Source organism: Pan paniscus, chromosome 17 (genome assembly GCF_029289425.2).
Source record: "Pan paniscus chromosome 17, NHGRI_mPanPan1-v2.0_pri, whole genome shotgun sequence".
Classification (NCBI taxonomy): Eukaryota; Metazoa; Chordata; class Mammalia; order Primates; family Hominidae; genus Pan; species Pan paniscus.
Genome location: NC_073266.2, coordinates 54,551,632 through 54,572,743, shown reverse-complemented (window position 1 = coordinate 54,572,743; position 21,112 = coordinate 54,551,632). Strand labels below are relative to the sequence as shown.

The window sequence follows — 21,112 nt, the reverse complement described above, 5'->3', positions numbered from 1 at the left end:
AAAAAAAAACGGTTTTGTTACTGTTAGGATTCTGGACACAAATGCAAGCAAATATTGCAATTTGACTGCTATGCATAATCGAACCACAACACCTCCACTTCTCTGTGTAACTAAGTTTCTTTCTATCAAGTTATAAAAACAAAACAAATTCCAATGTTAAAGTAAGTTTGTCTGATTCCTACCCAAAACCAGAATTTTATCAGCTCCGTGCTTACACATCAGAATCAAATCCAAGTTTCAGCCAGAATGGAAGAATGAAAAAACTTTGAAAGCTGCGATTAGAAAAGCTCGATTCATGTCTTCTTTTCTGCTTCCTACTATGTGACCTTGGTCAGTTACTCAGTCTCCTTTAGTTCTTATTTCCTCATTGTCAAATCGGATAATACTACTACTTACCTCACCTTACCTCACAGGATTGTGATGCAATTTAAATGAAATAACGCACCTAAAATCATTCTGCCAATGCTAAAGTACTATGCTAAGAATTGTGAACAGGCAATTATAAATTTCAGTATTATGTTTTTGTTCCCAGTATAAAAGTGTGTGTGTGTGTGTGTGTGTGTGTGTGTGGCTTTTGAATCCCATGGAAGCTGTCAATCCAGAATTCTGTAGCTGAGATAAAATAGATCACTGTTACAATCAAGCAGATCATATCTATGTGACTTTCCCTTCTCTTCAATTTGAATGGCTACTGGCAGTGTGATATGGGAAACGAAATAGTGTCTGACCTGCTCAATGGGCTAAAGCCTTGGTTTATAACCCACAGAGAATGAAGAGTAACATCCTCTTTCTGGCCCAGCAAAGGAAAAAAACACCATCAGTTGTTCTGGTACTTTAAAGGCTGTGCCATCATATCTGGAGCTGGAAGCAATTGGATTTTCATGTTAAGTTACTTAAGATAACAATAAAGATAAATAAATACTGTATTCACAACAGAGAGAAGATTCCTTCCAGACTGGGATTGGTAGAGTATGGTCCCAGGTTTCAGATACTTCTGAGCCTAGTTCCTGGCTCTCAGTCTCAGTGGGCCAAAGATCACACAAGCCACCTTCTAGTCAGCTGTGTTTAAACAGCTGCCTTGTGAGCATGGCTGTGCACAGGCAACTACTATAGAAAGCTCAGCAAGGCATGAGCTTACAGCAAAATTTTCAGAACACATTAAGCATATGGTTGACAGCAAAGCAAGGTTTTAAAAAAACTCAAACTAAACTATTAACACAATAACATGGAAATAAATCTATGTACTTACAGCCAACTGATATTTGACAAAGGTGTGAAGAACATACAATGGAAAAAGGACAGTCTTTTCAATGCTGGGAAAACTGGATATCCACATGCAGACATGCAGAGAGTGAAACTAGACTCCCTATCTCTCATCAGATACAAAAATCAAATCAAAATGGATTAAAGGCTTAAATGTAAGTCCTGAAACTATGGAACTACTGGAAGAAAACAAAGAGGAAAAGCTCCATGACATTGGTCAGGAAAATGCTTTCCTGGATATAGCCTCAAAAGCACAGGCAACAAAAGCAAAAATAGACAAATGGGATTACATCAAAGCTTCTGCACAGCAAAGGACACAATTAACAGAGTGATGAGACAACCTGCAGAATGGGAGAAAACACTTGCAAACTATCCATCTGATAAGAAGTTACTATGCAAAATATATAAGGAACTCAAACAACTCAATAGCAAGAAAATAAAGTGACTAAAAAAATAGGTTAAAGACCTGAATAGACATTTCTCGAAGGAAAACATTAAAATGGCTAACGGGTACATGAAAAAATTCTCAAAATCAATAATCATCAGGAAAATACAAATCAAAACCACAATGAAATATCACTTTGCTCCTGTCAGAATGGCTGTTACCAAAAGGACAAGACAAGTGTTGGCAATGACTGGAGAAAGAAAACTCTCATATACTATTGGGTCGGAATGTAAATTAGTACAGCCATTATGAAAAATAGTATGGATGCTCCTCAAAAAATTACAAAAAGAACTACCATATGATCCAACAATCCCACTGCTGGGTATGTATCCAAAGGAAATGAAACCGGTATGTCAAAGAGATATCTACACTTCATGTTTACTGAAGCACTCATAATAGCCAAGATATGGAATCAACCTAAGTGTCCATAAATGGATGAATGGATAATGAAAATGTGGTATATATACACAGTGAATACTATTCAGCCATAAAAAAGAATGAAATCCTGTCATTTGTGGCAACATAGATGAACCTGAAGGATATTATGTCAAGTGAAATAAGCCGGGCACAAAAAACAAATACTGAACTGGTTGACTTGGCCTCAATTGCTTTCCAACAAGCAATCTCACTTGTATGTGGGATCTAGAAACGTTGATCTCATAGAAGCAGCGAGTACGATAGTGATACTAGAGGCTAGGAAGAGTGGGAGGTGGGGACATGGGGAGAGAGGGGTCATTGGGTACAAAGTTACAGTTAGGAGGAATAAGTTCTGATGTTCTATTGTGCAGTAGGGTGACTATGGTTAACAATATTGCATTGTATTAGGTTGGTGCAAAAGTAATTGCAGTTTTTGCCATTATTTTTAATAGAAAAAAAACCGCAATTACTTTTGCACTAACCTAATGTATTTCAAAATAACTAGAAGAGAGGATTTTGAATGTTCTCACCATAAAGAAATGATAAATGTATGAGGCGATGGATGTGCTAGATTCTCTGATTTGATCATTACACAATATATACATGTATTGGAACACCACAATGTACCTCATAAATATGTGTAATTATGATGTGTCAATTAATAAAAATAAACTATTTTTTAAAAGCCCCCAAATAATTTATCAAGTCCCTCAAAGTATGTACTCAAGTATTTCCCAAATCCTGTCAAGAAAAAAGAAGCTTCACAAAATCAACACCTCTCCCCACCAGTAACTCAAAAAGAAACAAAACAAAATAAAACAAAACAAAAACCTTTAACGCTTTTGTGTTGTCATTAAAAACTCATCTTTCTTAAAAAAAAAAAGCTAAAAAAGTGAACAGTACATCCTAGAAACAGGCTAATTCCAGTTCCAGTTCTGAAAATTCACTAGTTGGGCATGATTTGGTGAAATCTCCCTTTCTTTCTTCACATCTTACACACAGACACACAAAGGCACAGGGAGAGCACCAGCTGTAACTGTTTGTAGAAGTCATAGAAGAACAGAAAGAAGTGACCTTAGTAACCTTTTACTTCAGGGACTGAGAATCTAATCCTGCTACTGTAGGCCTGGTGTGCCTCTGTTTATCAGGGTCCAACAATCACTGTGTCACCATATGACTGAAAAATACAAACTCCACCAATATTTTTAAAGGTGACAAGATTTCTGTTGCATTGAGCAATCTCAGAAGATACTATCTTCATTTTAATATAAAATGTACCAGATCTACACGTCTGAATAGAAAAAGACACCAACATATCAAGGATATACAGCTGTAATAGGCCTTCCTTCCCAGTCAAATTTGAAATAAAAGACCTGAAGATCCAAGGCTACATTAATGCAAATTCTGCCTGTTGCAAGTATACTTTTTGATTAAATTGGCATACATCAAGTACAATTAGAAAGGCTATTTATAACGAAGAAATACATAATTCTGCATCTTAATATAGATGACAATTACAGCTGATGGTTGCTAATTATCATTACTTCTTTTGCTTTGAGTGTTAGATATTTCCTGTATGATCTTTATTGTTGACAATGGACACACCTAATTCTAGAAGGCACAAAATGGTTAATTATCAGTTATATCTGTGCTCATAACACATTCATTTGAGAAGCAAATGGTAACTTGCCCAGCTCTGGCTTCACGCTGGAGACTAAAGGATCAAGTAGACTTGGTAAACTCTGACTCATTCATTTGGTAGGAAAGGTATTTATTTAAGTTTCTTTTAGAGCCAAGGCTCACCTACCCTGAGGTGTTCAGAATGACAGGGAGAAAGCCCCTCAACTCCTCTTTCCAGGTGGAGTGGTCTGTGGGGCATTGCTTGTTCCATTCAAGCAGAAATGAATGGTACATTTAATTCAGCTTCACCACCCTCTTGTGCCAAGATGACCACTGTGCTTATTCTCTTACGCAGCTTAGGGGTGTGTGATCAGTGTGGAGAGCCAGAAGTGAAATGGAGAGAAAGAAACACTGCAGCTTTCAGCACAGAAAACTATAATGCCCCCTTTGCTTATGCTGTAAATTACATATTTATTTTGTTAGCATGAGATAGATGAATATTTCTACATACAAAGGTGCCCAGCTAAAATCAGGATAAGTGATATTGATGTCTTATGGTCAGTATTATTGAACCTTAAAAGCAATAAACTTTATGAGTCAATAAATATTATATTTGCAACATAGTTAACATTCCTTTACTGTCTCTAGCACTTATTACACATTGTAACTGCAAGTCTACAATACATTATTCATATTTGGGGTGTCACCAAGTGATGGATTGCTGTAGGAGAGGTTGTCCTTTAAATAAATCAACAAATAAAAATGCAAATGTTAACATTTTCAGCCACAACTTTTTCCATCTTGAATGGGGAATGAAAATTTTACATAATATTGACAGCCAGCAGTGAGAACAATTAACAACCAACACTGTGAATGAGAAAGATGACTCTGCCACACCTGTTTTTTTCACCTGCACATGGAATGAAATGGAACTCTTCTAGGTATTTTCAGAGAACAAAGGAAAACCTGTCTCCCACTGGCATCTGTCTCACCCCCATCCTTGTTTGCAGGTCTTGAAAATTCTTGGAATTTAAGGTGGACAGGGGAAGAGCTTTTACTCTTGTTCCCTTTGGTACTTTCAAAGGTTTGTTGAGATAAAGAACAATAGGCTCTTCTCTTACATTAAGAGTTTGCATGTGACTGATATGTAGTCTATTTAAAAAAATGCCTTTTCTACACTTTGAAATAAAAACAGTTCAAATAATCCTGATTCTGAAATCTGGAAAGCCACCACTATGCCTTCTTGGTAACTGATTTTCATAGTACTCTGATTTTTTTTTTTTAACTCTGCAATTCGTATAAGAGACCTGTATGATGTCATCATGCATTTCTAAAGATAAAATATGGTGTGCTACATGTTGTTTTATTAAGCCAAATGCTCGTTACATAGGAAGCTTCTGAGAATCTATATTTAGCTGATCTGCAGTATTAAGGACAAATAGATAATCCTTTTTTAAAGTCTGTAAATATGACTCTTCACAGCAGTTTTAACCTGGGCTTGTAAAACTCTACAATGTTGATATGATCCATTCCAAAAATATGTGCTGAGGATGTTTTATAAAACTCTTACTGGGGCAACATTTTATTCCATTTTTTCATACTTCCCTCTAAACTGAAATGCAACCATCAAAAACAATATATTAAAGTGGTGTTAAAGATCTCATTTTAATCTTTAACAATAGGAAAATTCACTAAGATTGAAAATCCAGATAATCTTCCTTCTTTACCTCTAATTCCTCCAAATGAATCCCTCAAGGTGAGCTAGGATGGAAACCCTCTGAGCACAAGCTTTCAGCCACAACGTTAAGTGATCCAAAGAGGAAGCCCCATCAACATTTCAGAAACACAACTTATTGTGGATCTTTGGAAGAACGCCAACAACCGTAGCATTAAAAATAAAAGAAAGCGGCAGGGCATGGTGGCTCACACCTGTAATCCCAGCACTTTGGGAGGCCAAGGCGGGCGGATCATGAGGGCAAGAGATCGAGACCATCCTGGCAAACATGGTAAAAGCCTGTCCCTATTAAAAATACCAAAAAAACAGATCACAAGGTCAGGAGATCAAGACCATCCTGGCTAACACAGTGAAACCCCATCTCTACTAAAAATACAAAAAATTAGCCAAGCGTGGTGGTGTGCGCCTGTAGTCCCAGCTACTCGGGAGGCTGAGGCAGGAGAATGGCGTGAACCCGGGAGGTGGAGATTGTAGTGAGCCAAGATCGCACCACTGCACTTCAGCCTGGGTGACAGAGCGAGACTCTGTCTCAAAAAATAAAATAAAATAAAATAAAACAAAATAAAATAAAAATAAAAATACAAAAAAAAATTAGCCGGGTGTGGTGGTGGGCGCCTGTAGTCCCAGCTACTTGGGAGGCTGAGGCAGAAGAATTGCTTGAACCCGGGAGGTGGAGGTTGCAGTGAGCTGAGATCGCACCACTGTACTCCAGCCTGGCGACAGAGTGAGACTCCATCTCAAAAAAAAAAAAAAAAAAAAAAAAAAGGAAGAAAGCAGCAACAGTGAAAGGATGCGGCAAACTAGTTAAATTCTCTTTTTGATTGTGTGTGGCCTGCAAAATAGAGAGGTTGTCATTGTCAACTGTTACAATATTTAAGATTACGAGGTTTGGAGTCTGAAATGCTGGCTTTGCCTGTTGTTAGCTATGTGATCTTAGACTGTTCTTCAATATCTCTGAACTTTAGTTTCCTAATTTTAAAAATGGGGATAATAGTACCACCTCATAAGGTTGTGAAGATTAAATTAGACAATGCATATAAAGGGCTTGGCAAGGTGCTAGGGACATGGCAGATACTTAATAGATGGTAGCTATTGTTATTATCTTTTGTGTTGGAGTCATTTCTCAAAAGTTCTTTAAGATGCTTACCTTTCTAGCTCCAGAATTAAAGGAATGACAAAAAGAGCCAAAATACGATGAACACACTGTTTCCTAGGTTTGGCTTCTGTGGAACAGCATATCTATAGGCACTGGACTGGAATACAACTTTTTAGAGGAGGAAGAAATAATCTTTCTCTTCCCTTTGAAATTACCTCAAACCAAAATAATAAATTTTAGAGTACATCTTTAAAATCATCAGACTTGAGACTTGTAATTTGGGCATTTCTACTTTGCAAAGCCAATGGACTTCAAATTAACTACAAATTAAGTGTTAACATTTATATTCAATTCATCGGATAAGCTGCTATGAATTTAAGTGCTCAAAACCAATCATATCCCTGAAGAAACATAAACCAAGCCCTTTTGGTACTGACGTTTACATATTCAGCCTTAATTGCATAATGTGGGAGTTGGTTCATTAGACATGGGAAATTTAAAATAAGATATTTATTTCCCTGACTCCAGAAAAGGCTGATCAAATGCTTAACCCTTCAAATGTGTCTGATCTAAGTTAATGTTGGTATTCCTTTAACTAGTACAAAAGCCACTATAATGTTCAATAGCAATGATTTCAGCTAAACTTATAGTCTAAATGTATAACTTTTCTGTGATAAATTAGGAAAGCCCTGCTGCTAAACAGACTTTCTGGTGAAGGATAGGTTTAGCTTTAGGTTTCTATGGAAGCCCTTACCCATTACCATGATCAACTAAGAAAGTGCATGTATAAAGAAAAGGACTCCATGTGGTTCAAACTGGCCAAATCTAGATGCTTCAAAAGAAGGACCTCTCTTGAGAAAGAATTACTAAGAGTTGTCAAGATTTTTCCCTTCCTTATTAAATAAACTTCAAAAAAATGCTCTCATAGGGAGAATATTAAAAACTAAAGAATCTCTGAAGCTTACCGGGAGGTGGTGTGCTGTAATGATGGTGAGGCTGTGGTGACAAAATCCTTTAGGCTTCCTGTTGGCATAGGAGATGTAGACGCATCTTTTCTAACTCCTGTCACTGTCCCTATATGAAAAATAAAGAAAATAATTTGGGCATTCAATAAAAGAAAATGGAAAAGTTCACTCTTAGTAAATTTATAAGACATTATAGGAATGTCCAAGCTTCAAAGGTAAGCCACTTGTTTCCCTGAAATGTAACAATGGCATATGAAAAACTCACTTCAGTTTTGTAAACATGGGAAATCTATAATGCGCTTTAAGAAAATACATTTTTGCAGTGACAGAGTAACTAGAGATTTTGTTTTTAAACCTGATTGCCTAGCAAAGCCCTGCTGATCTTGGTTTACTGTGAAAATGCCCAAGGAGGTGGGATGTTTTATTTTGCTCCCTTTAACTTTCATAAGAAAGATTCCAGCACTTTGTAACTCTAAACCCTCCAAATTAAATTGATCCTCTTTAAAACACTTTCAAGATATATATAACTCTTGAAAGTTTCTTTTAGAGAACTCAACATTGGCTAAAACACATGTCTTAATTGGAAGAGATGCTCAACTAATATTCATTCGAGTGCCATGGGAAAGTTCCTAAGCAATAGTTTATCCTCCCAGGAACTGCCTGACTTGGCCTCAATTCCTTTCCAACAAGCAATGTTTAGTTTGTAATTACTTTTCTCTTCTGGAGTGCTAAATAAAAAGATGGTATGGACAGAAATATTGTTTTTATTTTATTTTTCAGTTATTATTAGTTTCTAAACAACATAAAATATTGCTATATTTATCTTGGAAGACTGTAAGAATCACATGCAGTTTTTCTTCTGGTTCTCTGAAAACTGTTATCCGGGATGCATGAAGTTATTTGGGAAGATCCACTCTTTGACGAAAAGGAGAGTATTCAAATAACAAAAAGCTCTGGAGTGCTGGGAATACCAGACCCTAAAATGCCAGGAGTGCAGTATGCTAACTTTGGGAATGGCAACAGGTTGCGTGCAACCTGAAATCATCACGCATAGAGAAGGCTAGAGTCTTACAGCTATAGCGATTAGCATCAAAATGACCATTATCCTTGGCTTCAAAAACTATACTCTTTATGTCAACTATTCTCTACTCTGTTTGTTTGTTTGTTTATTGAGACAGGGTCTCACTCTATCACTAGGCTGGAGTGTAGTGGTGCAATCCCAGCTCACTGCAACCTCGACCTCCTGGGCCCAAGTGATCCTCTTGCCTCAGCCTCTTGAGTATTTAGGACTACAAATGTGTGCCACTATGCCAGGCTAATTCTTTATTTTTATTTTTGTAGAGACAGGGTCCCACTGATCTATTATGCGTAGATGTAAAAGACCAGCCTCTAAATGCACAATTCATTCTTCTTTATATATAGAAATCTGTGGTACCCTCAACCCAAACAAGTACATATTAATACTGGCCAGTGCCAGGATTAAGCTCAGGCTTAGTTTATGGGGAGGGAAAGGAAGGTATGAGAGTAAGGACACAAGACACTCTTGACTATCACATAAAGAGACATAGAGGATGGGCTCAGTGGCTCACACCTGTAATCTGAGCACGTTGGGAGGCCAAGGCAGGAGGATCAGGCCAGGAATTGAAGACCAGCCTGGGCAACATAGCAAGATCCTGTTTCTATAAAAAATAAAATTAGCCAGGTGTGGTGGCATGTGCCTGCAGTCCTAGTCCCAGCTACTCAGGAGGTTGAGGCAGGAGGATCCCTTGAGCCCAGGAGGTTGAGGCTGCAGTGAGCTATGGTCATACTACTGCACTCTAGCCTGGGCAACAGAGCAAGAATCTGTCTCAAGAAAAAAACAAAACCAAAACCACAGATAACACAAGGCAGTATAAGGTAGTAACTGCTAACACATACTATATGCTTAGTGTATATATAAATTTTATTGAGGTATAATTTGAGTATCATAAAATTTACTCATTTTAACTGTAGAGTTTGATAAATAGTAACTTTATATAGCTATGAAAGCATGGCTACAAGCCAGTTTTTATTTTAAATTTGCATGGTACTTAGATATTTCTTTTTAAAATCCAGTTTTAGAATATTTCCTTGTTCCAGAAGGTTCCCTCTTGCCCATTTGTAGGTAATACCTGCTCCCGGCCTTAGTCTGGTCCTAGCCCCCTCTCTATCTCTATTGTTTTACCTTTTTTAGAAATTATTTTTTATTTTCATAAAAACTCTTTGAAATAATATTTTTATAACAAATTTGCAGATAAGGAAAATAAGCCATAAAGAGCCTATGTGATCTGCCCAAGGTCACCGAGCTATAAGTGATGGAGCTAGTATCTATGTCCAAGATGACCTGAGAGCTTTGGCCATTATGCTATGCTGCTGTAATAAGTACTATGAAAAGTCTGAGGAATTAAGAAATGGGAGAGTTCACATTTGGCTATAGGATTTGGGGAACATTTGATGCAGGAGGTAGGATTCTTTGATAGGAAACAATGACAAGCATGAAATGGGAGACAGAGAGTTACATTAGCAAAAGCATTAAATTGAAAACCTCAAGGCTAAATATTTCATTTAGTCAGGAAATATTTATTGAACATCACTATGTCCTTGTACCCTGCTAATCACTTTAAATGTATCATCTCATTAATCCTTACAACAGTCTTTAAATTATATTAGTGTACTTATTTTATAGATAAGGAAGTGGAAATTGTAAAAAGATCAAGCAGCATGTCCAATATCACCCAGCTGGTAAGAGCAAAGCTGGATTTTGAATGCAATCAAGGTCTGTTTGGCTCTGTATGGCAAACTTGTAAGCATTATTTTAGAGGGACTCAAAAATAAAACAGTAACAACAATGATTAAAAAAATACCAAACTGGTCTTTGGAGAGATTAATTTTGAGGCAGAATTTAGAATAGAGTGGAACAGATAGAACAAAGGCAGGCAAAGCAGTTCACTACTAATACAATTGTCTGGGTAGAATCCTGGGTGATGTAAGAGGAAATTAAGACAGACAAATAGGAGTAGAAACAACTGAAAGGGATTTGTGAGTGAGGTGAAAGGGAAGAAGAAATGCTTGGTAGTGACAGAATATAAATATATTTTTGGTCACTATCACAGAATACCTGGGGACAATTTAAAGAAGGAATTTTAACAGATGGTCCAGGGATTTTTATAATTGAAGAATGTACTTCAGGAATGTACAGATACCTCATAATTGTAAGGCACAACAATGTATATATGTGTGCTCATTTATTTTTCTGAAGAAAGAAACCGTATCTTTTACCAAATTCTGAAAGGGTATGGGACCCTGAAAAGGATAAGAATGATTGCTGTAAAGCACAGACCAAGTTTAACTGTTCTTTTTTATTAATTCTCTAAGCTCTATTCCTTATTGCATTTCCAGAAAGCTATACATCAGCTTTTAATTGTATTTGTTCCATTTATAAATTTTATTTAATATTAAGTATACCAACAATTACAGTTATGCATATTCATGGAACTCTATATTCCTGTATATTTAAACACACACACACACACACACACAAACACAGACACACACACACAATAACAACATATGCTTAAAAATAAATAAAAATGCTGGCAGAGTGCCGTGGCTCAGGCCTGTAATCCCAGCACTTTGGGAGGCCGAGGCGGGTGAACAATGAGGTGAAGTGTTCTAGACCAGCCTGGCCAACATAGTGAAACCCCATATCTACTAAAAATACAAAAAATTAGCTGGGCCTGGTGGCAGGCACCTGTAATCCCAGTTACTCAGGAGTCTGACGCTGAAGAATTGCTTGAACCCAGGAGGCAGAGGTTGCAGTGAGCCGAGATCGTGCCATTGCACTCCAGCCCGGGCGACAGTGCCAGACTCTGTCTCAAAAAATAAATAAATAAAAATAAATAAATAAATAAATAAATAAATAAATAAATAAAATGCTGTTAAGAATATTACTAGGCTAATTGATTTCATACATAAATGTGTATGTTTATATACATGTAATATATGTGAATGCATTTACATAAACATGCACATATATTTTCACATGCACAGATGGAATTGATTATAATGGATCATGTCCTATTTAGATATAACTGGGTATATTTCACGGCAATTTTTTTTTCTTAGAGTTCAATGTTTAAGAAAACTCTGTTTCTGGGCCCTTTGTTTTATTTTATATTTTTTAAACGGCTGAGCCATATTATCTATTCAGTTTAAAGAATAAATTATAAAGACAAAACCAGTGTAACCCATTCCCAGCTCAAGAAAGCAAGCCCTGGCAGCACTACCACCCAGATACAATACCAATATCCATCCCCAGTCACAATTCCTTCTTGCCTCCAGGGGCCCCAACTATTCTAATAATTATTTCCTTCTATTCTTTATAGTTCTACCATTTATGTGTTTGGTTAAACATGTCATTTAGTTTTGTTGCTTTTGAACTTTAGAAATATGTATATTATTTTTGAGACTTCCTGTGCTTAAATTGTCTGCAAAATTTACCTATGCTGATAATTTTTATGTACTGCAGTTTCTTTGTTTTCTTTGCTAAGTAGTATTCCATTGTATGCATTTATGACTTTTTATCCCTTCTGCTATTGAGGGACATTCGGAGTATTTCTGGTTTGGGGCTATTATGAAGAATGCTGCTGTGGCAGATGCTGTCAGTTATCCACCAAAATGTACTCCTTCCTTCTTCCTAGGTACACAGCTAGATTATATTCCCTAATCCTCCTTGTAATTATGTGTGGTAAGGTGGAAAGCCAGTGGACATTATATGTGCCACTTCTGTTCTGTCCTATAACAACTTTTCATGTGTATTCTTCCAATACCTCTCCTTGTCCTTGGTGACCTACTATGGCAGAGTCAACAAACAATTTCCTATAAAGTTGGGCAGATAGCATGAAAGAATGTTGGATTTTGTCAAATGCTTTTTCTGTGTAAACTGAGATGATCATGTGGTTATTCCTTCATTCTATTAATGTGTATTACATTGATTGATTTTTGTATGTTGAACTGCCTTTGTATTCCTGGGCTAAATCTCACTTAGTTATGATGTATAATCCTTTCAATATGCTGTATTCGGCTTGCTAGTATTTTGTTAAGTATATTTTCATCCATACTCATAAAGAATACTGGTCTATAGTTTGCTTTTCTTGTGACATCTGTCTCTGGCTTTGATATCAGGGAGGGGGGCAGGGAAGTGCAGGGATGAAAAGGGCAGGGTCCCTGGTGAGGGTTCCACCATTGGGCCTGTGCCCACAGACCAAGGTGAGGACAAGCACTCCTGCTTGGCACCCAAATGTTGCATTTTCCAAGACCACCCTGGCCTGCCACCCCCACATCCTGTGCCCATAAAAACCCCGAGACCCTAGCAGGAAGGGACAGAAGCTGCTGGATATCAAGAGGAACACACCGGCAGAAGAGCACACAAGCAGCTGGACATCCAGAGGAGCGGAAGAACATACCAACAGGCACCAGCAGACACTGGCAGGCCATTGACCGGTGGAACGATGCAGACAGCGAGGGGAATTTGGCCAAAGCGGTTGGAAGAGAGTCCAGCCGCTAAGCAGCCCAACTCCAGGGTAAAACTACCTTCCCACTCCATCCCCCTTCTGACTCCCCATCCATCTGCTGAGAGCTACTGCCACTATTAAATAAAACCTTGCATTCATTCTCCAAGCCCACGTGTGATCCAGTTTTTCCAGTACACTAAGGCAAGAACCCGGGATACAGAAAGCCCTCTGTCCTTGCAACAGGTAGAGGGTCTAATTGAGCTGGTTAACACAAGCCACCTATAGACGGCAAAACTAAAAGGGCACACGGCAGCAAATGCCCACTGGGGCTTCAGGAGCTGTAAACATCTACCCCTAGACACTGCCATGTGGTCAGAGCCCCACAACCTGCCCATCTGCATGCTCCCCCTAGAGGTTTGAGCAGCAGGGCACTGAAGAAGCGAGCCACTCCCCCATTACACACCCTGCGAGGGAGATAGGGGAACTTTTCCCATTTCATTAGGATATATTCTTTCCTCTTACATTTTTTGGAAGAGTCTGAGAAGAATTTGTGTTAATTCTTTAAATGTTTGGTAAAATTCATCAGTGAAGCCATCTGGTCCTGGGCTTGTTTTGTTGGGAGGTTTTGATTACTGATTCAATCTTTTTACTTGTTATATAGGTCTATTTAGATCTTCTATTTATTCTAGATCATCTGACTTTTTGATGTGTCTATTGTTTGCCTCATTGTTATTTATTTTTTTAAACCCCAGGTGCCAGTGGTGTGTTCATCTGATTTTCAGTGTTTTCAAGGAATGTCCTATATGTAGCCACTCTCTGCCCAGAGAAAGTTTAGTCAGACAAAACAAAGGCAGGCTCCATGTGTCAGCCCTTTAGGGAATCCACAGACAGGTTAAAACAGAGAAACAATCCCTTGAGAACAGGGTCTGCTCTGCTTCCTCAGAGGGCAGATACTAAAACCTGGAACTCAGGCTGCCATCTTTTAGACTGCTGCCACGCTGGGAAGAGGGGAGGGCAGGGGCACCCAATCTTTTGGCTTCCCTAGGACACCTTGGGAGAACTGTCTTGGACTACACATAAAATACATTAATGATAGCTGATGAGCTTAAAAAAAATCGCAACAAAAAAATCTCATAATGTTTTAAGAAAGTTTACAAATTTGTGTTGGGCCACATTCAAAGCTGTCCTGGGCCACATATGGCCCACGGGCTGCGGGTTGGGAAAAGCTTGGGGTAGGGCAAGACTAAGTTAACACTAAAGTCCTCCTACAATGCTTCAGTAGCCTTTCTCCTGGCTAAGAATTGGTTTTGTTTCTGTAAATCTTTCACTATCCTCCAGAGTTCTGATAAGGTAGCTTCTGACAGTTTTTGCAAGATTTTTCAGTGTTTCTTGGGAGAGATGAGGCTCTGAAGGTACCTACCACACCATTTCCACTGATGTTTCCTGATGCATTTATGACACTAGCATAACTCTGATACCCAAAGATGACAAGGTCATTACCAAAAAAAAAAAAAAAATTACCACCCCAATATCTCCCAATCAGTGTAATCATTAAACTACCTTCTGAGAAGAAAAAACATAACATGATTGTAAGTACAGAAAAAAGGATTTGATGAAATTCAACACCCCTTTATGACAAAGACTTTCAGCAAACTAGGAGGAAACTTTCTCAGCCCGATAAAGAGCATTTTCAAAAAGCCTCCATCTGCCCTGGCACGGTGCCTACCTGAGGTCAGGAGTTTGAGACCAGCCTGGCCAACATGGTGAAACCCTGTTGCTACTAAAAATACAAAAAATTAGCCGGGCGTGGTGGTGAGCACCTGTAGTCCCAGCTACTCGGGACCCTGAGGCAGGATAATCACTTGAACCCGGGAGGCAGAGGTTGTGGTGAGCCGAGATCATGCCATTGCACTCCACCCTGGGAAACAAGAGCAAAAACTCTGTCTAAAAAAAAAAAAAAAAAAAAAAAAAAATTAGCCAGGCGTGGTGGCGCACACCTGTAATCCCAGCTACTCAGGAGGCTGAGGTGGGAGAACTGCTTGAACCTAGGAGGTGGAGGCTGCAGTGAACCGATATAGCACCATTGCACTCCAGTCTGGGCAACAAGGGCAAGACTGCTTCTCAAAAAAATAAGTAAATAAATAAATAAATAAATAAAAATAAAAAATAAAAATAAAAAAAACCCTTCAGCTAAAATCATACTTAATGGTGAAAGACTATCTTTTCCTTATAAGGTTGGGAACAAGGCATGGAAGTCTACTTTTCTCATCGTATTCTATATTGTAATAAAACCCCTAGATGGTCTAAGGCACAAAAATTAGAAAGAAAGTGGTTATTATGGACTTAGTTGTGACTTCCTTAATTAATCTGAAGTCCTAAAGACCAGGACACCTCAGAATATGACGATATTTGGAGACAAGACCTTTAAAGAGGTAGTTAAGTTGGATGAGGTCATAGGGGTGGGCCTGAGAGTGACTGGTGCCCTTATAAGAAGAGGATCCCTGGGATGCACACACAGAAGAGGCCATGTGAGGATGCAGTGAGAAGGCAGCCATCAGCAACCCAAGAGGAAAGGCTTCAGGAGGATTGACTAGAAAAGAGTATGAGGATTTACTGAAAATGGAAATGTACTATATCTTAATTGGGGTAGTGGTTACACGGGTGTACATAATTACAATTTAGTGTATATACATTAAACCTCAATTAGAATACAAGACAATAGAACCCTCCCCATCCATATTTTCTTGACTCCTAAGGCAGCACTTTTTTATTTTGATTTTGATTTTTAAGACAGAATCTTGCTCTGTCACCCAGGCTGGAGTGCAGTGGAGCGATCTCGGCTCACTGAAACCTCTGCCTCCCAGGCTCAAGCAATTCTTCTGCGTCAGCCTCCCAAGTAGCTGGGACTACAGGTATGTGCCACCACACCCAGCTAACTCTTTCTATTTTTAGTAGAGACAGGATTTCACCATGTTGGCCAGGCTGGTCTCGAATTCCTGACCTCAGGTGATCCACCTGCCTCAGCCTCACAAAGTGCTGAGCTTACAGGCGTGCGCCACCACACCCAGCCAGTGCTATTTTTAAGAGCCCACTCTACTGATTTCTCTTTGACATTACCAATTGATCACCATAAGAACTCTGAAGAGACAAACATATATTTTGCTTAAATCACTAAATCACAGCAGGTACTGAGGTGAAAAAGTCTACCTGAGTAGGTCCTTATTTTGGGGAAACAGGATAAGGGCATCGAAAGAAAAATCAATATATACAATGTTATGTTAATTCATTCAACAAATGTTTAATGAGTACCTACCACACCACATGTTAAGCAATGTTGTAGGAGATGGGGATACAACAGTGAACATATGGAACTTATATTCTGACGGAGAAGATACAAAACATATATAATAAAAAAGTAAACTATATAGTGTTTTGAGAAATTTCTTTCCATTTTAGAGAATGGGAAATGTAGACCCTCTGGTTTAGGTGACAATATTTCATATATATTAACATTAACTCTTAACACTAGTCTGTTATATTTGAATTCCTTTTTTCAGTGGACTAGCCAGGAGAATTTATTCTACATATCTGGGTTTATTCATAGCCTTCTACTACGCTTGCATTCTATGTGCTGTTGATAAAGACATCAACTTTTAGCATACCTTCAGCTGAGATTTCTGGGAATCAGAAGTAGTATCTTAAGGTACCCTTATGGATGAACAAATAATAATGCTCTTGATGGTAATAATAAAAGAAACATGAGAAATGCTCCTTAGAGGCAAGATAGAAATGATTTCTGTACTTTGGACACTCCAACTGTTCATTTCTTTAAGCATGTCACCTATTTTAATCCATCTGGAGTTATGAAGAGTACTCACATCATTTTAAGCACAGCCTCACTTAGAGGAACAACTAGGAGCTTCTGAGATTATTCTTTACTTCAGATAAGTCTAGAATAATCATCTTCCAGTAAAAAAAAATATGTGTTTGGGAGTTACTAGGGGACCTCAACCAGTGGCAGCTGCTATATAAAATCATATAACCTAAGAAAACCCCAAAGACAAAATGAAGGGCACAATTTCTACCATCAGGTAAGTCAAAATTACCCTAGGTTCAGCCTCTGCCAACATTTTAAGGGAATTTAGAGATTCAAGAAGGAGGAACAAAGAGGAGCAAGGGAGCGGCCAAAGTCAGGTTTTACAGCCTGACTTAGGAATGGGCAATGCCAAGGTCAGAGGTTTAACATTTCAGTTCTGAAAACTGCGCACTCAGTGGCTTCACAGCCTCTGCTAGCCCATCAACGTAACAAGAAAAAAATGCCCTCAGTTTTGAGGGCTCTCATAAAAGGGAATATCGATGATTGCTCAGGAAAGGGGGGTTCTAGGCAAGCTGGTGGAAAACGTTTTGAGGGCTCTCATAAAAGGGAATATCGATGATTGCTCAGGAAAGGGGGGTTCTAGGCAAGCTGGTGGAAAACGTTTTGAGGCTACAAGGGAGGAAAAAAGAGGAATGAAAATCAGGTGTTTCCAGATTTATGCCTTTTAAAAGTTCTTATTCAAGTTTAGATTTTCCCAAGTATTATCTCCCTGTTTGACATTGCTCAATAAAAGTAACTAAAACTGATGAACAAGTTTATATATCTTAAGTGTAATTTTGACAATACTGTACATATCTTTGCTATCGTAAGGTTGTTTCTTGAGACAATAGTCTGGTCTTTTTTTTTTTTTTTTTTTTAACATGTTTAGCATCATAAAGCTGGCAGAATGGTGAGGAGGATAGGAGAGGTAAGGGAGTAAGATACTGGTAATAAAGATTAATGGTCCTGTAGTAAATGTCCTGTGTAGTACTTAATGAGTAAAGGATAACAGCAAAAGAAACAAAAGATGTAAGACAGAAGAAAAGTATATTAAAAAATTCAGACACACTAAAGAGGGTAAAGCAATTAAGAAGGTGATAAACCAAGCAGTGTAACTTAGGTGATTAGTGCTAGGTCATCAGCCTTATGATAAACAGGGTTTCCAAGTCTACTGTGCATCCATGGAAAGTTTATATCTCCCATTTGGTTGGGTGCCACAGCAAATGCCAATGCAATAACTTTGCCCTGTACTATAATCTGCATACACTAGCTGTGCAATGGGCAGAATGGCTCAAAGGGGCAACTTCAGCCTCTTTAATGGTCATATAGATAATAATTTTGCTAACAGCTCCATATTAGAATAAAAGAAAAGGAAAATACAAGGCGGTCTTTTTCATGAGTAGAAAAGAAAGTCAGTAGTTCCTGTGAATGCCTTAAAATAAAAACTCTTAAAAAGATGAAAAAGTTTCTTTTTTTTTTTTTATTGCAACACTACAACCTTCCCCCACCCCCACAAAAAAAGGGGAAAAAAACCTAATAGAAGAAAAAATAAAACCATGAGTGAAAACTATTCCTGAAAACTTTGCGGAATTGTAACAGCTTTCTCTTGGTTAAATTGATTGGTATAGCAACATTATAAAATGACTATTAGGATTCATTGTGCACAACAGAAAGTGCTGAAATGTCAGCAGACTATACAGCAAAAAGTAATGGGTTCTGAACCCCTGTTAGTCAAAAATGATTTTGTTTCAAATTAGAAATTGATTTTTTTTGGACACAAGACCTTTTCAGGCTTCTGGCTTCTGTAGCTAGGCCCAGGAGAGATTAACCCCCACCACAGCAAGGGCTGGCCTGATGATATCTTTCTCAAAGTGCCTTTTCAATTGCTGCTTTCTACTGTTGCTGTGGTTTTAACCAATAACACAAGTTATTTGTTCTTTTGCTATTCCACTATATTTTTCTCATTTTGCCATTTTATCTCAGTGCTGCCACACAACACAAATTTGAAAACAAGTTAACTGAAGACTATGTTAAGCCTTGCAGTGTAACCACCACACCAGTTGTGACTAGCTCTTCACTCTCCAAAGTGCAATGACTAAGAACAGAGGAAGCCGAGGTAAGAGTTTTCCGTTTCTGAAGGACTGCTAACAGAGAAAGTAAAGATTCTACCTCATAAAGTTTCTTCAATTTAATTTTTATTTTTGGAAGCAATGTCTAAAAAGAAGCTTCTAAGTTGTTCTAAAACAATGGAAGTCTACAAAACCTTTCTTTGCCTTATGTCTAACAAAATGCACTTTTGCTTTTATTTCAAATTGTGGATAGTCCTCCCTCCCAAAATTTGAACTAATTATCATTTCTCAATTATGTGGAAGAGGATTAAACAATTTCTAGATTAATCACAATCAAACCCAAAAAGCATGACAGAGCTAGTAGCAGATGAAGAGAGGCAGGGAGATATACACCTGCAAGATCTCACAAAGCACTGCCCAATTTTCAAATAAATAAATGTGAGAGTGGCTACAGAGATTATGAAAAGTAGGTTGCATGACACCAGAGGTAGAAAGGTGCTGGCCCAGTAGGAAAACAGGTAAATAAGAAGGAAATCTGGGTTAATGGTTTTGAGAAGGGAAAAAAGACACTAGGAAAGAGGTGTGAGCAGGAGAGGGCTCAGAGGTCTTTTTGGCCTTTTGTTTCCTGTACTTCTTTTCTGTACAATAAAGCTCAGACTTGCTCCATTCTTTTCCAAAGTCGTTCCTTTAAGGATGCCAGGAAAGATTAAGCCAAAAGCCTCTCCAGGAACAACTGGGAAACAAATAAATTTGCTTCACTCAACATTTAACATAGTTACTTATAATTGGCTTCTTTAAAATCTACCACATATAACAGGAAGTATTACTGACACTTAAAAGACTGCTAGGCAAAAAATGCTTTAGACTTGTGAGGTTTTGCTTTAGTCACAATATGGGGAATTGTCCATGACCTCTCCTCCACCCTCCCCATGTTTCCAGTCAATTGAGGATTAACTGTAGTTGTTAGGGTTTATTTTTCCAGGAGACATTTATGTTCAATATCTTGCCCTCTTTACTCACTTGGAACATTATTTTAGTCTATGACCATACTTACTGCTGACTAATTCTTAACAGTTATTGCTTGCAAAAAGAGGGACAAGTTGGATACAGTTTTTCATTCCAGTATTCTAAGAAAAACACAGACACAATTCACTAATCTAGTAAATGTGTTACCTGTGGCCTTGCAGGCACACTTCAGTGTGTAAACATTTAACCTTTGCTCAGCATTGTAGGAAATCATCTGAAATTCACTGGCTAGCAACTACCTTCCCCTACCAGTTTCTCATTTTGCCACTACAGTTGTTAAACTTACCTCTTTGGGGTCTATGTGTATCTTTCTTTTGACATGACCACTGGGCATCATCTTTCATATGCGAATGAAACCCAACTGTCTTCCTCTCCTTCCTATTCTCTCCACTGTATGGGGGGTCTTGGTGCTTTTTAATAGATGATGATGTTCCAAGCAGCCAGCCATCACAGTTTGACTTCAATAAACTGAAAGAACAACGATGAATGAACTGTTGAAGGCACAGAAGGGAACACAGAGCACATAGATATTTAAATTCAGTATGGGTTGAAATGCAATTCATTAAGAACTCTCTTTATCTTACCTTTTATTGAGATATAATTTAAATAATTTACTCAACGTCTATTTTGTGTCCTGTCACAACAATTTTGGAAAAGAAATGGTCTTTATTCTCAAAAAGCTTACACTGGGAGTTGGGGAAATAAGATTCAAACTGATGAAACAGCTAATAAAGTCACAGAGTATGACTAAGAACCAGGCTATCTATAGAAATAAAAAGTATGCTAAAACAGGACTTGCATATCTAAGATGTTTTCCAAGTACTAAAAATGAACACTAGGGATTAAAATATCACCAATGTGCCTCACACAAACGCGTTTGTGTTTCTAATTTTCAATTGTTATTAGTATTTATTATGTACCCAGAGTATGTAAGGAGTAGTGTAACAGTGCACGTAGAAGAACTAGACTCCATACTTACATAGTTTCATTAAAAGGTCAACAAGACAAATATAGAATAAAAGGCATTTTAATGAAAATGAACACATGTACATATTTTCTTCTCTAATAAACCGTGTTCCCACCATTAGC

General features: G+C 38.0%; 1 protein-coding gene across 10 annotated transcripts in view; it reads right to left on the bottom strand.

Moving 5' to 3' along the window:
- KIAA1328 (KIAA1328 ortholog) overlaps positions 1–21,112 on the bottom strand; it is a 393,691-nt gene that overhangs the window by 44,356 nt on the left and 328,223 nt on the right. For 9 of the 10 annotated variants that reach the window (XM_055102334.2, XM_008955657.4, XM_034943484.2 and 6 more), the window contains 2 exons: positions 20,310–20,491; positions 7,542–7,650 (listed from right to left, as the gene is read on the bottom strand). In XM_055102334.2, coding sequence (XP_054958309.1) covers positions 7,542–7,650; positions 20,310–20,491 — 291 coding nt within the window. The remainder of the gene's footprint in view (positions 1–7,541; positions 7,651–20,309; positions 20,492–21,112) is intronic. The other variant, XM_063597260.1, reaches the window with a different exon arrangement.